This window comes from Pogona vitticeps, chromosome 3 (assembly GCF_051106095.1).
Source record: "Pogona vitticeps strain Pit_001003342236 chromosome 3, PviZW2.1, whole genome shotgun sequence".
Lineage (NCBI taxonomy): Eukaryota > Metazoa > Chordata > Lepidosauria > Squamata > Agamidae > Pogona > Pogona vitticeps.
Window position 1 is genome coordinate 159661063 of NC_135785.1, and position 16249 is coordinate 159677311.

The 16249-nt window shown below is 38.3% G+C and overlaps 2 protein-coding genes across 5 annotated transcripts in view; one reads left to right on the forward strand and one right to left on the reverse strand.

Moving 5' to 3' along the window:
* Window positions 1-16249, forward strand: part of UBAC2 (UBA domain containing 2) — an 89885-nt gene that overhangs the window by 22592 nt on the left and 51044 nt on the right. The gene's annotated exons all lie outside the window — the stretch shown is intronic.
* On the reverse strand, window positions 7286-14058 carry GPR183 (G protein-coupled receptor 183). The gene is made up of 2 exons (XM_020801612.3): window positions 12932-14058; window positions 7286-8942 (listed from the first exon to the last, which is right to left on the reverse strand). The coding sequence occupies exons 1-2, from the start codon at window positions 12985-12987 to the stop codon at window positions 7838-7840; spliced, it is 1161 nt and encodes a 386-aa protein (XP_020657271.3). The 5' UTR covers window positions 12988-14058; the 3' UTR covers window positions 7286-7837.

Genomic DNA, 16249 nt, shown 5'->3' on the forward strand with positions numbered 1-16249 from the left:
AGGACAAAATATTATTGTTACTATTGTTATTTGTTTTATTTATATGTCTCCTTTATCCTGATAACGGGACCCAAGGCAGCTCACAATATTAAAAGGAATAGAATTAAAAACTTAATAAGTTAAAGATTAAAAAACAATTAAACTATACGCTAATTAAAATACAATTGAATAATTAAAGTAAGCATTAAAAACTATCTTAACTATCATACATGATTGTTAAAAGCCTGCCTGAGGAGATGGGTCTTCAGGTGTCGGTGGGAGCTGCCCCAGAGAAAGCCCTCTCTCTTCTGTCCCCATCAGCTCTTCTTGTTCTGGCAATGGGACCGATAGGAGGACCTCCTCTGATGATCTTAAACTCTGAGAAGGAGATACAGTCCTTCAGATAGCTTTATAGGTAATGACCAGTGCATTTAATTGGGCCCGGAAACAGGCTGGTAGCCAGTGTAATTATTGTAACAGGGGCTCCCTATAACTGGCCCCAATCAGCAGTCTGGCTGCTGCATTTTGAAGCAGCTGAAGTTTCCAAACTTTTGCCTTCTTAATGCATAACAAAGCAATAAGATTTTAGCCACTGTTTATGTTCCAAGCCTTTTGTCTCTCATACTTGTTTTCATATGGCTCAGACTTAAATGGATTGTGACCAACAAAGCTGAATCAGATCCACCACCTATATATTATAGTACTGCCAGTTGCTTCCCAGCATCACAGATACCCCTCAGGGCCAAAGGGGTTGTTCACCCTAGCATAGGTGCTGAAATGGAAAGTTTTCACTCTTATGATCAGCCTTTGTCTATTAACTTACCTTTCAGCCATGAAAGGCTAGAAGTGCCACCTAGGAGAATGAAAAAAAAAAGCTTGTGGAGGAAGGTAGCAGGGAATTCCATCAGGAATATTAAAAGAGGAGGAGAACCAACACAGCACACTGAGCCCAAGGGCCCCCCCACCTTAATCCTGGTGCTATCCTTGTATGTAGGACCTCATCTTAGGAGCTCCTCCCTTTGTAAAATGTGAATATCAGTGATTTGCCCAATTGACTTGTGAGAATGAGCAAGAAAAGTATTACAGACCATTTTAACTGCTTCCAGTTTACAAAGGTTTATGTTCATAACCAGGCTAAGAAGGAGAGATTCTGGCTGAAGATTCCTTTACCTTGTCAAGGAAGGTAAAGGCAGACTTACTCCCATTACAAGAGATTTTGGGGACATCTTTTGAGACAAACATGTGAATACTGGCTTATTCTGGCAATAAAAGTCTGATTGCTTCCCTTTGTCTCTGTAAAATAATAATACAGTTAATAGTGGTTTATAAATTCTTCTGAATACCAAAGCTGCAAGACAGTATTATTATACTATATTCATCTATGTAAAGAAAGAACCAATTATCTATGCTGTAAACTCTGTTTATTATGTAACTTGATTTCATATTAATATATTTTCCTCCTCCGTCTTTGGAGAAGGAATGGATTTCAAAATAATATAGATATACATCTGATAACTGCATTACACTGCCTAATTGGTACTGCTGGAGTGCATTTTGGCAAGTCTCAAGCTCACCACCAAACGATTTTACCAAACTGAAAAAACACCTAACTTGATTAGAAATGTGATAGACTTGATGAGGTGACTGATAAAGGAAGCTGAATGTTTTGCAAACACATTTTACAACAACACCTTTACTTCCTTTTTTTCTTTGCTACAGATGAGTATTGCCTTGTGAAAGATGTTTAGAATGATATTGTTTGGCTGTTCTGAGAAAGCATTTCAACACGCAAACCACATCTTGTGGCATAGTTTACATTGGCAGCATTTATAAGCAAATGAGTGTTTATGTAGTAGACCTTAATTTATTAGTTGAAAACAAGTGCATGTTTTTGACGAAAGCATAACATTTCTCTTGTCTTTTCAGTTGAAGGAAAGATTTCTTTTTATCTTAGGGGATGAGTGGAGGCATGTGCTGTGCAACAAAATGTTGCACTGTGAAGTTTTCAGCCACTCAGTTCCATTCTCTTCTTGTCCCTGTTTTGTTCCCCCACTTTGCACAACGGCTACTGCTGTGTGTTTACTAGGCTTACTCTCTGGCTACTGGGCTGTTCTTTTGGTTTTGAGATTTTTATCAGGTTTTTCCTTCTAGACAGTCCATGCACCAGAATGTGGCTAAACTATTTTCAAAACTTGCCTTATTTTAAAAGTTGCTCAAAAATCAGTTGAAGTTCCTGTGTGGGGCAGGAATTTGATTCCCCACTGTGCCTCCCAGGAGAAGAGCAGGGCTATGTAGGACAATTTGCATGCAACCCCAGAAGAGGGAATGGTAAATCACTAGTGAATGCTCTATACTAGAGAGGGATGTATTCGTATACGAATACCCCCGCATAATTGGAGATAACGAGGGTCCGGCCCCATGGGGCTGGATGGTCTGCTCACCAATGAGCTAATGCCACAGCGTCCGCACTCCTGCCCTGTCACTCCGGAGATCATGATTGCCGAGCCACTCTTTGACCTGGCAGAGAGGCTTGTTGTCCCGCCTCCTGCCAGGAGTGGCTCGGTGATTGCAATCTCAGGAGTGAGAGAATCTCCAGAGCATTAGCACATCAGTGAGGGGACCGTTCGGCCCCATGGGGCCAGACCCTCATTATCTCCACCTGTGCAGGGGTATTTGCATTTGTATACGAATACCCCCATCTCTACTCTATACCTAGAAAATCCAGGAAGGAGTGAGGATTTGACAGCATGTCATGTTTTAATTTTACTTTTAAAAATAGTTTGACATTGAGGTGCTGCTTCTTGAAAAATCAGAGACAAGGAAGTTTGAATCTCAGGCTCTACGAATCTTTAATATTCTTGTATGGTTCTAGTTGTATAGGTCCATGATCGAGTCTGATCACATAAGTACTATGTGTAGGTAGGTACATTTCATCTTGAGCAGAACAAGTTGTCTGTGTCAAGGTTGTACTACAGCTCATTAAAAGAGCCTATAGACTGTAATGGAAGGGATCTCTGTGGAACCCTGCCGCTGTCCCTCATCTTTGTTGATGATAGACATGTGCCTTACTACACTCTTTTGCAGAATTTGAAGAAAAACCTCCAGTACAGAAGTTCAGCTGGCTGTTGCTGGTATTAGGCACTAGTGCACATGTCAAAAGCTTTTACATAAGAGAATAAGAGGCCAGGGAGTTTTTGTTCTTCTACTGTGCTTCACTGGCAGCTTTCCCCATGTCCTTGGTTCTGGAGTTCTAAACAGCATGTTGCATAAGTATACCATGAAGGAGCATGTGTTTCGTCTTGCTAAGAGAGAACACATCATTTTCCTTCCAGACTAGAAGGTACAGGGCCCACAAGAACAAAGAACAAAAGTAGACTATGCAGACAATTCCCCTGCATTTGTGACCATAGCTGAATGGAGAATAGCACATGATTAACTCCCTGTACCTTTTGTTTAGGAGCTATTCTCCTTCTCCCTGGATTTAAAGAACTTATCTGTTTGCACCTGGTAAGAGAAATGCAGCAGCTGTTTACTTATCCACCCTAAAAATATTAGTTCTTCTGTGAATAGTGGGTGGATGCTATTCAAATAGGACTTTTGCTACATCAAAAGGCAAAGACTACTCTTTTTTTTCTTTAGTATTTTTTTGGTGCAGAGTTACGTTAAGAATTAATCAATTGAAATCCATATGACTCTAGGAGAGTGGTTCCCTAGAGTAAATTATTGGACTGCAATTTCCAGAAGCCTTCACCAACAGCTGTGCTAGCTGGGGTTTCTGGGAATTGCAGTCCATGAACACTTGGGTTACCCAAGGTTCAGGATCACTGCCCTGAGACAACTCTAGTAATTATTGTTGTTGGTTACCAGCTTGTTTGTAGGATTTGGTTCACTGATCTCAACTGAAAATGATGCCAGTCTTTTCTGAAAGAAGGTGCTCTTCTGCATTTTCACGCCAACATCTCTTTGCTGCCTGCTAATCTTAGTCACCAGACTTCCTTCCTCTTCTCACCCATGATAAGAAGAGATCACGAGACTGGGCTTTGAGACATACAGATTTTCAGAGAACTTTTAATTCTTTGCAGCACTTATAGCTGCACCTCTTAAAAATATTCTAACACACAGTTGAAGTGAATGCCAGACAGATAGCTAAAAATTGTATTTATGACTATTTACTCAAATTAGGCAGGGCATTGTATAAAGAATATTTCACATCAACTAATTTGCATGCAGTTAAATATCAGCATTGCTTGTCTCGTCATCAGCAAAGCTCATATACTGTAGTGCCATAGCAGAAATGTTAGTGCTTTAGCAAAGCCACTATTTCATTGTCACCCCGTGTTGTAAAATGGGGATTGATTTTGCATGTATTATTTATGTCATTCTTGAGTTTAGGAGGGGAAATACTAATTGTTTTTATATATATAACAATTAGTATTTCCCCTTGTTTCCTGCTACTAGTGTTTAAACTTCTGACACCTTTGTCTGAGCTGATAATTATGTCATGGAATGTTGTTCACGAATATTTCAGGTGTCAAGGAAGCAAAATCCCAGCATGTTTGCAGTCCAGTTGATTGAGTAGGAGGGAAATGTGTGAGATTGGCTGGAAAATCTTATATAATTTGGATAGAAGTAAGTTTGTAGGAAAGTGAGGACTGAAACTAGATCACTGTAGAAAGGGGCAGATTCATTGTCGTAGGTGGAACAGTAGCAGTGGACCAAGGAACAGAAATCTAATTGGATAGCAGGTGGAGAACAAGAGGAAAAAGGGGACCTGAGACAATTTTTTCTTTCTTACATGATGTGCAATCCATAAGAAATCACATCTGCTCACAAGCACATAATGCAGTCCTTTACTAACTTGCTATATAAAAACTGTAGTAGCAGCAGCAGCATTGATGATGGTGGCGGTGGCCCTATACTTCTGTCTCCTACAATTTCTACTAGTGATTGGTCATTTCATTGTCAGTAGACTACTGAAATCTTCCTCTGGCTAGAGACTGTATTTGTTCCCTCAGTACCTGGTCAAATGAGTACTGTACTATTGCCCATTTTCCTATAGTGGTGGTAAGTTTAGTTTTCTTTTTCATCCTAACTGAATAATATTGGTAGCAATATTCCTCCTTTAAGGAAATTGATATTTGTATTCTGACAGCCCATTTTGACAGCCCATTTTGACATGGCTACATAAAACAAATGTTGAGATTTCTCTCCATCCCACCATTTAAGTCCTTTAGTTTGCAGTGAGAAAGTTACTGTAAATACAATAGATTTCCTAATAAAAGAGATCCTTAGTGGAACTTGAAATTACTTACATTTGACTGGTTTTTGTATTTTTAGAAGAAGGTATAAAATTATTTAGGGAAATATTCTTCATGATGTCTTCAGTTAATGACTGGCATGCAAATACAAATGAGTCAAAGGTAATAATGTTTATTATGTCAATCTCTTATCTCGAGCTTGACATGAACTTGATGTTAAAATCATGTGTAAAATACATGTATTGTCACTTGACACTTTCCATGATGGATGCCTTATCCCTTCTGTTTGACATCCACCAAAATTGTAGGAATGTAAACAAGTTGAAGGAACATAGACAGAGTTTTCCCAGTAGGTTGTTTTAATTGATCATTGTATTTGTGTAGTATGGTAAAGATGCCCCTTTTTTAAGAAAGTAAAAACACTTTATAATTTGAGAGTCACAAACAGGCAAAAAGCTAAAAATTGAACTTTTTAAAAAAGAGTTGCTTTATATTTCAATCCAACATGGAATGGCTTCTCACTGCTTATTGGGCAACATCTGACCTAATAGATGTAGAAAAGTGCAAAGGCACTCACAGGCAGAAGCATTGACTCTTGTCCTTCTAGTTTGAATTCTACCACTGTTCCACACCTGCAGAAGGAGCTGCTCTTTGTTCATTGCTGATTACACAGCAAACACTCTTAAGTACCAGTCGATGACTATTTTTAACTTCAGGAAGCATGAGACCTCTCATAAACATGTACATTAATTTTAATTTGTCTCTAAAAGTACCACATTCTGTCTGAAACTGCTGCCCCAATAGCTGTTCATGCTTCTGAGCTTCGTAGCTGTAAGATTAATGCCTTACATAACACAAGTGCTATCCCATCCCATAGTGATTCTCATTTTTATGGATATGACTTAAATAATAGGCATCTCTTTGTATTTATTTTTTTTAATTGTATTTTTTCAAAAATATCTGGTTTGGGCTATATGTTCATTCCCCAACCTGTTGCTTAGTAAAAGATGTAACCTTCCCCTTTCATGTTTGTTAATTTCTGCATCTTGTAGAACAGCGGTCCCCAACCTTTTTGGGGCCATGGACCAGCTGGGGGAGCAAGCTTCATGAGTGGGGAGCGTGTTGCGCTTGCGGGGTGTGTGTTGCGCTCATGCGCATGCACACAAGTGCAATGCCCCCACAGGTGCAACACACCCACTGCATGAGCATGACACGCCCACTGCGCGTGTGTGCCGGGGGAGGTGGAGATCCATATTTGCAGTCCAGTTCCGGCAAGCCCACGGACCAGCACTGGGCTATGGACCGGGGATTGTCGACCCCTGTTGTCGAAGATTGAGAGTTTTATCCCAGCCAGTCATTTTGGTTTGGTTGCGATTAAAACAACATAAACTTATCCTAATTCACTGAACTACCTGGTCAGCTGTAACAGTCTCCTAATTCTGAGAGAGGAAAGCATGTAGTTTCAACAATCATACAACAGGATAAGGATGCAAACGAACAATCCAATAGAAAACAAAACAGTAGGTGAAATAAAATTATAACAAAGATCTAGGTACAGATACCGCTGAATATGAATAACATGCCCTACTTTCCACTTTTGTGTATCATCTTTGTTTTTTTTGAAAGCTTACAAAAGAGGTGGCTTTTTACTTAGATCACACATTATCTTTCTACTGAATAGAAAATGTCCCCTTCTCCTCCATACCCTGGCTTTTGATTTCCTTTGCTTTTCGTTTGTCACCATCTGTTTATTTGTTGCAGTCTGGTAGATTTATATTCTTAGATATTAATAAATCATATTGTTATGACCATCACATGATTGTTAGGAGGTCAAATGGATATGGGAGTGGCTTCCCTTGTCTCACAGAGGACATATTTATGGGACACTTTTGGCTGACTAGACATCAGAACGGCAGTTATATTTTATAGCATTTATTCTTGTTGAGCCCAGCAACAGTCATTCTTGCACTGATTGGCCCAAGATCTATCAGTGATGGTGACAAGCATTTACAGTCCTAAAATGACACTGGAATAGACAACAAGACCAGTTTGGAATGAATGGTTCATTGTTTTAAGTCACCTTCAACACATTGATTTAAGTCACCTTCAACAACGTGAATACTTCCTGTTGAAAATAAAACTTTTTCTAATTCAGTCTTTTTATACCATTGTTATCTATGAAAAAGCAGAACACATCAATTATTTCTTTCTATGTACCTGTGTATATCTTTGTATCTTATCACTTGCTTTCATACCAGTCAGCTCATTTAAAGACATTTAATTTTAGCTTGTTTCTTTGTCAGATAACTGGTTTGTGAAGTGATTTTTTTATACAGATTACTGAGATTCACAAGTAGAAGCAGACAGAACATAATGCTCACCAAAATTAAATATTTGTGGGAAACATATGACATAGAATGAGAGTTTAGAAAGCAAAGACATGGCTAGTTCATTTTGTTGTTATGACTGTTGTAGTCACATGACTTGCCCACCTCCCCTCATTCCTGGAAGATGTGGGGTCCTTTATTATCAGAGAAGTTGTAGCTTTTGCTATTATCAATATGTTCTGAAATTGAGATTCTGGAAGTATGTTTCCAATGTTAAGTTGCATTCAGTGCCTTTCCGTTGAAAGATGTTGAAAGGGGAGAAAGCTGTGTGTCTCTAATATCACGGGAACTTTCATCAGGAGCTGTTCTGACAGCACTTGATAAGGAAATGCTTCCTTGTCGTCTCAGTATTTTCATTATTGTACTTTTATATCCTCTGCATGCGAAGAAATAAATGAAAGGATCAAAACAACAGTTTAAATTCATCAGAAACACAGTGTAGTGGAGAGTCCTCTGGAAGATTTGTTGATCGGTGCATGAAATATCATCAGGAAGCACAAGTTTCTTAATCATTTGTACAATAATGGCAAGATGGTATGGGGTGAGACAGATGACGAAGACAACTATGATAAAAATAATTGTATTAATTGCCTTCTTGTTTGTTCCTGATTTTTCAGCCAGCGGATTTTCTTTTGCAGCTTGACAGAGTTTGCAGCTAATTTTAATATAACAGAATAGTATGATATCAAGGGGAATTACATATCCAAGTAAGCAGGCACCAAGAAGTATCCAAGGGAGATGTTCAATTATTTTTTCGAAGTTTGGATATTCCATGCATGTTGTCATATTTCCCTCATTGTGTGACATTTGATGTGTAAGCAGTGGGAGTGTTTGCCCAAGTACAAGGAACCATACAAAGCAACAAATGTATGTGGCGCATCTCACTCTTCTGATCTTGGTACATAAAGGGTGGACCACAGCTATGAACCGGTCAATGCTCAAACAGGTCATAAAGTTCACAGCTGCATAAATGTTTATGTAAAAAACAAGAGCTGTGATCTTGCAGAATACTTCTCCAAATGGCCAGTTAAAACCCAGTGCATAGTATGCTATTCTTGTAGGTAAAGCTGTAGTAAAAAGTATATCCGAGACAACAAGATTTGTTGAGTAAATAGTAGTAGAATTCATCTTTTTTCTGTTTTTAATGATCACAGTAAGAGCAAGTCCATTTCCAAGTACTCCAATGACAAAAATGATGCTGTAGAATAAAGGCAACAAGATACGCGCTGCATCTTTGTGTTCGTATAGATCACAAGTTCCGTTATGTGTGGCCGAAGCTGTTGCCATAGCTGGTGTATCTCCAGGAAATTCAAGAGACCTTTAAAAAAAGGCAAAAGAAATGGAAACAAATATTCATGAACATAGACAGTCTTGTTTTTTTCTTTTTTGAAACAAAAATATGAAGTTGAACCAAGAAAAGAGGAAGGAATATTTAATTTGTGCAATAGTCAGAAAATCTGGAAAGCTGCAAAAAGCAATGTGTAATGTTGAGGTTTGTTTAGAGTTTCTACGTTAGCTTTAGAATTTTCTTACCCAAGAAAATGTTGACAGTATTTAGAATACTAGATAATAATTTTAGAAGTAATTTTACACACTTTAAGGTTTTGTAACTTGCAAATTAAGGGCTGCTTGTTGCTATTTTATTTATGTATTAAAACTCATGTCTGATTTTTTTCTTCAAAAAGTTATCACGGCTATATAGAAGATACAGTGAGAGCACAATAATAAATAACATTTAAGAGAATAACAGTAACAACCCTAAAACTATTATCCTTAACAGACTAACAGAGCAGTGAGTTAAGTGACCGTATTGATGCAGTGTTGAAAGCTGAATGAACAATACGGATTTTCTATAAGGGTTACTAATGATGTTTCCTGGAGGAGGAAATTCCAATGCTACCAGAGAAATAGCCTTTCTTCTACTAAGCTACACTGCTCTTTGAAATGGAATCAATTCTGTGCTATTAAAAGCATGGGCAGTTGAGAAAAGCAAGCAAGAGGATATGGCAATCCAAGGAACATGATGATCCAAGGAACGTCTTCTGTGTTCATTAATTTATTTCAATAAACCAGCCAGATCTTTGTGTGCAAGTCTTCAGTGTTCTAAACATGTTATTTGACACTAAGGACTGTTGTATTTTGTGTGCAGTTGTAGAATTTTTCCTGTGCCTATATACCTAAACAGGATATTTTTCCTTATTTCAAAGTTGTTTCTTGAAACATTGAGATATATATGTTCACTGCTTTTAATACATGATGTAACGGTAGTTGGGGTTATATAAGCCTTATGGTTTATATATACTGTGGCTTGAAAGTGAATATGTGTTGAGTACTGACACTTTCTTTTTGCTTCTACACACACATACTGTGGTTTGCAGTTGAATATATCTGTCATTCTGTTATCTGTAGATAGGTGTTCATGGTTATGTCTATTTAAAATACTTTTCCCTGGGCTGAAACACATCTCCAGCTTTCAACATAGTGCCACTTCATTTCATAAATGGTTCTAAAACTTTGACTCCTAAACCACAACATTACATTCCTCCTGGCTAAAATTAGTTACGTTGGATGTGGGAATTCTATTGTGTACAGTGTGGAACAGAAGTGACAGAGGAGGAAACTGTAATGGTCATTTCCCTTTGACTACAGTGGTTAATGGTTAAAATATTTAAACTTTGTTGTGTTATCGTGGCAGAAGAAGTGGTGTTGTGGCTTCCCGCATCCAGACTTATGTGAAGTTTTTATATTTTGCTAGGTCTAATGTATTGTGTAGTTAGTGACTGAAATTGCTTAACAACTGCATTACATGACTTGTCTTGTGGCATACATACTATAAACAGGATGTTGCCCCAGTTAAGTATTAGATTATTTCTGCATTATTTTAGCTGTCTTGGATGGCAAGCATGCTTCTTCTTCTTCTTGTAAATGTATGTTGTGAATTGAGATAGAATTGATGGCATACCCTTTAGCAGCAGCGATGACTTGCTGCTCAATCCTGTGCTTGTTTTCTAAGCAGCAACCTTTGCTTCATTGAATCGGATTTATTCCTGTAATATTCTGGATAGATCATACTATTAGGCATATTCTCTTTTCAGAGTCGGCCTCATTGGACATTGTGGAGCTTACTTCTCAATAAACATGCACTGAATTAAGCTATTTGTTTTCCATATTATTAAAGGTTTTTATCTAAAAAACAAAACAAAACCAGAAGGGAACATAGCTTAGTAGGAAAAAAAGACTAGAGAACCGGACAACAGATGCAGAAAAGAGGAAGGAAAACACTGTACTGGGACAACTCCTAATGACCACCAGTTTCATGTACCAGTGAGCTTTTAATAGAAATTATGATTCAGTGGGACTGCTCCTCCCAGTCTTTTACTATATTTCTGGCACATGGCCCCTAAATTCTAGGCTTGTTTGTTGTGACATGAGTACCTGGGAACATGAGACCCCAAAAATTGAATTCTCAGATTTGTTGCACTTTTAGAGGCAACACTGTCTTGATCTGGTTAAGGACTTTGTTTGCTCAGAAGCTGGCACCAATATGTGTATCTCTAGATGAAGAGAAGATCAATGTATGGACTAACACTCTTCCCTGCGACTCTAGAAACATATTCATGCTTCAGGACTATAGTGAGTTATGTTCAACAGCATTGGAAAGGGCTACTGGGTAGGAGCACAGCTTGGAATACAGTAATTAGATTTTTGGACAACAACTTCCAGAATCCTCCCGCTGGCATGACTGGGTCATTCTGGCTAACTGAGAAGCACGGGTTATCATTGCAGAAATTCCCCTCTGCATGTGACTGGTACAGTTCTGTCTTTCTTCAAAAGACCATACACACAGCATGGATGTGGGGTCCTGTTAGAACCTATGGCCACAGAGTTCTATTCTGCCTAGCTGAAATTATTAGTTTAATATTTTTTTCCTTTATTTTATAGCCATTATAAAATTGTGACAAGTAAAAAGCAGACTGATGAGAAGATGCATTAAAATAACTAGTCTTTCAGAAGAAATGTGTTAACAGCTCTGGTTAAAACAGAGTGGTACCGTGGTACTTTCGCATTGTCAGGAGAGTGATTGAAATAAAAGACTTACAAGTGGAAGTCCAGCATGAGTATTGTGAATGTGAAGATAGGATGACCTGCATGTAGCATAGGGATAGGGATAACGTTGGTTCTCTACGTGTTTCAGACTTCAGCTCCTATCAATCCCACTCAGCTGAGCAATAGTAAAGGACTATGGAGGTGTAAATTCAAAATATATAGAAGGCCAAGGTCTCCCCAACCCTGATGGGGAAGAACACAATACTTATTTGAAATAGAAACAATGAATGTATGGAGTCATTTCCTATTAAAGAGTATGGTCTGGGAATAGTTTAAAATTTTTGTGATTACTTCTTATCACCTCCTCAGATAAACTGGTATAGACTGTTACCTATTTAAGTTATTAAATTCATTAAATGTGTATATTGCAGTGAAACTGCAAAAACTGTGGTGAGTTTTATGAAAAACTGAGTTACTTATTTTTTTCCACTAATTTAGTTTTATAACTTATCTTCATGGTGCTACTCCTTAATGTTAATTGTTAAATCACAATGTGCAATATGTCTATTATTCCAGCAAAGTGAGTTTGGGGATAAAGATATGTGATAAAATGTGCTATTCTAGTCTTTCAAAACATTTCTCCTTACTTGATGGAAGATTTCATAGCATCACTTTTAGTTTAACATAAAGGCTAGCATATTTCCAAAAGTCTATTCAATAAGCCATCTGTTTGAGTGTAAAATCGAATGAGCTCAGTGGCATTTATTTCTGTGTGAACATGTATAATTTTTTAAAGACATCTGAAACTATCTTGTGTTGCAGTACAGTATAACAAGGAAAGCTAATTTACTGAGGGAAAATAAAAGTTAGTGAAATAAACAGTTTTAAGAGAAAATGCTTGTCAAAGGAGTGGCTTGAAGCTTACATCTTTTAAATATTGACAGTGATTACACTATAACAATTTTTAAACGACCGACAAAATAGTTGATATTCTATAACATTTATCTTTTGCCCTGTAAATACTTTTCTTGAACCAAAATGTAATTTTTTATCAAATATTTTCTCTAAGTATACTTTCCCCACTTTTCATGGCATTAGTACAAATTATGGTGAGAGAATAAAACTTCACTGCAATCCTAATGTTTGCATCTATGAGTTATTGCTGCTTGAGAAATATTCTTAGGTTATTTGCTGTCTGTCTGTAATAATTAACTGCTTTTTGGGGAAGGGGAAGCAGAATGTAATATTCTTGGTACTCACGTAACGGCAGTCTGGCAGATCGTCTGTGTTGTGCTCATGTTTGCCACACATCCCATATGCAACTGTTTCCCCTCAGTATGTTGTTCTTAAAGAGTGATTAAGGTCAGACCGCCCTTTTATGGAGTGGATGGTTTTTCCCCTCCCTAAAGCTGAAGTATATGCTTCTAAAAAATATAGGAAGTGAGCATACCTATTCAGTTCACATGATTCTTTCTTTCAGAGGTCCTGTAGCATGTTAAAGAATTTACCCCCAAAATTGTGGCTTTTGGGGCCTTATGTCATCTTACTGCATATGCTGTATTTTAAAAAGTTAGAAGAGCCACATGTGATGTCGCATGAAAGTGAGTTGAAAGTGGTAACATTTTACCTAAGCTTCTGTGTTGGCCAGATTCTGTATGGGCTCTGGTTGTGACACTTGGTGCTACTGCATGTATCATAAACTCTTTTTGTTCAGAAAAAAATTAGGAAAAACCTGTGTGGTCCTTAAAATTACACAAATGCAAGAGTAGGTGATACCTTTATTAGACCACTAAAAACTAAACAAACTGCTAGGTTTCGTGGGTCTAGTCCATTTCTTCAGGACAGAATGCAAAAAATTACAAATGAGAATCTCAAAAACTCATAGCAGGTGGCTGTGTGAGATCTGCTTCTCAGAGGTGAGTTCAAATGCTTGTTGCTAATATCCTTCGGAAGTGTGTGGTCTCAAGCTTCACCCTTGTAAAGCATTTGGCTGGAATTTTTCACCCAGCTCTCCAAACAAAGAGCTGCCAAACAAGTTGTGAAATATATTCCCGAAGGCTTTCACGGTTGGGATCTGATGGTTGTTGTAGGTTTTTTGGGGTGTTTGGCCATGTTCTGGAGGTTTTTCTTCCTAACATTTCGCCAGTCTCTGTGGCCAGCATCTTCAGAGGACAGGAGTTAGACAGCATTCTAACCATTCAAACAACCGGAAAAACCTGCAACAGCCAAGTTGTGAAATTTTACTACAGCAATGGCTTGTAAAAGCTAAAGACCAACCAGATGTCCTGGTGTCAGCCATATATTTATTTTGTTGTCCTCATTTACAAATAAAATGGGAAAGGGGTTTACCTTTACCAGTGAAAAAGAGAAATAGTACAAAGACTTTAAACCCAAAGTTAGTTCCTTGACTCCTTGTATCAGATGTCTCTCTTCCCAGTTAATGTCTAGTGAGGAGAGGGATCCTTCTCTTTTACCCGACTTTTTTTTTTGTTAAAGTAAGATATATATTACTTTGTGGGTGGATGCATTAATCACTGGCTTTTTTGGTCTAGCTATTCCATGGTAACACCAAGAAGAACTCACAGGAAACTCATAGAGACTAGTGGTGGAACACTAATTCTAGTAAAAGAGACAAGACATTTATAAAAAACACACAGCAAACCATATGACGTTAGAAAAGAAAGTCAGTGAAAACATAACTTGTTATACACAAAGGGGAAGAATTGTAAGTATCCTTAGAACCATAAGCATTTATTTAATACTAGAATCTAGTTAATACTAGAAACCAGGCTTTTGTTATATTGAAATTAGAGGTTAAGATTTCTTTTAAAAAAATCTTATTCTGACAATGAGAGGTAAAACTTACGATGCTCCATATTGTCTGAATAAAGTTGTGGGATTTAACAGCATTACTTTAGGTATACAGGAAGTATGACAATAACTAAAAATGTGGTGTGTGCCAGAGGAAACTACCTGGGGTATCAATGAACATAATTTCCCTGAAACATCTCTGGAGTTTAGTCTGGGGAATTTTACATGAGTAAGTTCCACGGAGTTGATGTAGGTTTTAATCCACAGGAGTTCAAATTTTTATTCAAAATTAATCAGGAAAGCTATTAATATGCATATAAAACTTGAATCTTTTTAAAAGGACAATCAATAAAACGATTTAATTTTTAAAAAATCCCTATTAATTTTATATGTGATCCAAAATATATGTCTGTGTGGTTTTGGTCATGTGTTTAGATGCAAGTTGCACAGTTTTCAGTTCCACTAATTCTCCATATCTTAACTCTGATGCTTAATAAGCTAGTTCTGCTATATAGCAAGAAACACTCAACATTTGATCTCATATGTTGAAGCTAAGGTCGATAAATGGTATTTGGAAATGACCCAGGTGGCTGACATGATTACCCCCAAACACTCTCTCCGCTCCAGAGCTTGCACTGTCCCTTGGTATATTGAGGGGCTGCAAGCTATGACTTTATCTAGGAGATGGCTAGAGAGCAGGTGGAGAAGAGATCAGGCACAAAATAGGGCTGCAGTTAAGATTATGTCCAATAAATATGCTTATGCCCTTAAAATAGTCAAGAAAGACCTTTAGCATCTGGAGGATTGGTGAAGCTGTGGACCAACAAGTGGAATTGTTCTGGGCGGTCCATGACCTTACCAGTTCTGGCTATTCAAGATCTCATTTTGAGTTCACTAGTGATCAGTTTGCAGCCTTCTTTAGAGCAAAAAATCAAGGCCATTTGTGGTGACCTTGACTCCACCAGCAGCCTACCTGATCCTGGGGTGACCATCGCTGCCACATCCTCCATTGCCTAGTTGGTTCAGTTTGACCCTGTATTAAAGGAGGAAGCCTCCAGGGTGATAGCAAACTGTAGGACCACTGCCTTCTCGCTTGATCCTTGCCCAGCATGGCTGATCAGAGCCACGAAGGGGGCTATGATTGATTGGGTCGTGAACATTATTAATTCATCATTGTTTAAAAGAAACCATTGTCCGACCCATCATCAAGCACCCCTAGTTAGAACTGGACAACCATAGCAATTTCTGCCCGATTGCTAACATACCATTCTTGGGCAAGGTAGTTGAGAGGGTGGTGGCAAGTTAGCTACAGTCAGACCTGGAGGAGCAGGATTGCCTTCATACATTCCAGTCTGGATTCAGGCTGTGTTGGGGTACTGAGACAACACTGGTCATGCTGCAGGATGGCCTTTTAAGGGAGGCTGACTGGCAGATGCTCCCTCTTGGTACTTCTAGATCTCTCAGCAGCTTTTGATACCATCAACCACAGTATCCTCCTGGACAGACTCTGTGAGGTTGGGATTGGTGGCTTAGCATTGAGCTGGCTCTGATCCTTCTTTGAGGACCATATCCAGAGAATTCAGCTAGGGGAGGAGATGTTGTCACCTTGGACCTTATGGTATGTGGTTCCTCAGGGATTGGCACTATCTCCAATGCTGTTTAACATCTATGTTAAGCCATTGGGGGAGGTAATCAGGAAATTTGGAGTAAAGTTTTATCCATATGCTGATGACACACAACTCTGTCTCTCCATTCCCACCTCTGCAA

Coding starts and splice junctions, on each gene's coding strand:
- GPR183 (XM_020801612.3), bottom strand. CDS start 12,987: ATGGGATGTGTGGCAAACATGAGCACAACACAGACGATCTGCCAGACT. Junction 8,943..12,931: donor ATCTGCCAGACTGCCGTTAC/GTGAGTACCAAG, acceptor CTTTTTTTAAAG/GTCTCTTGAATTTCCTGGAG.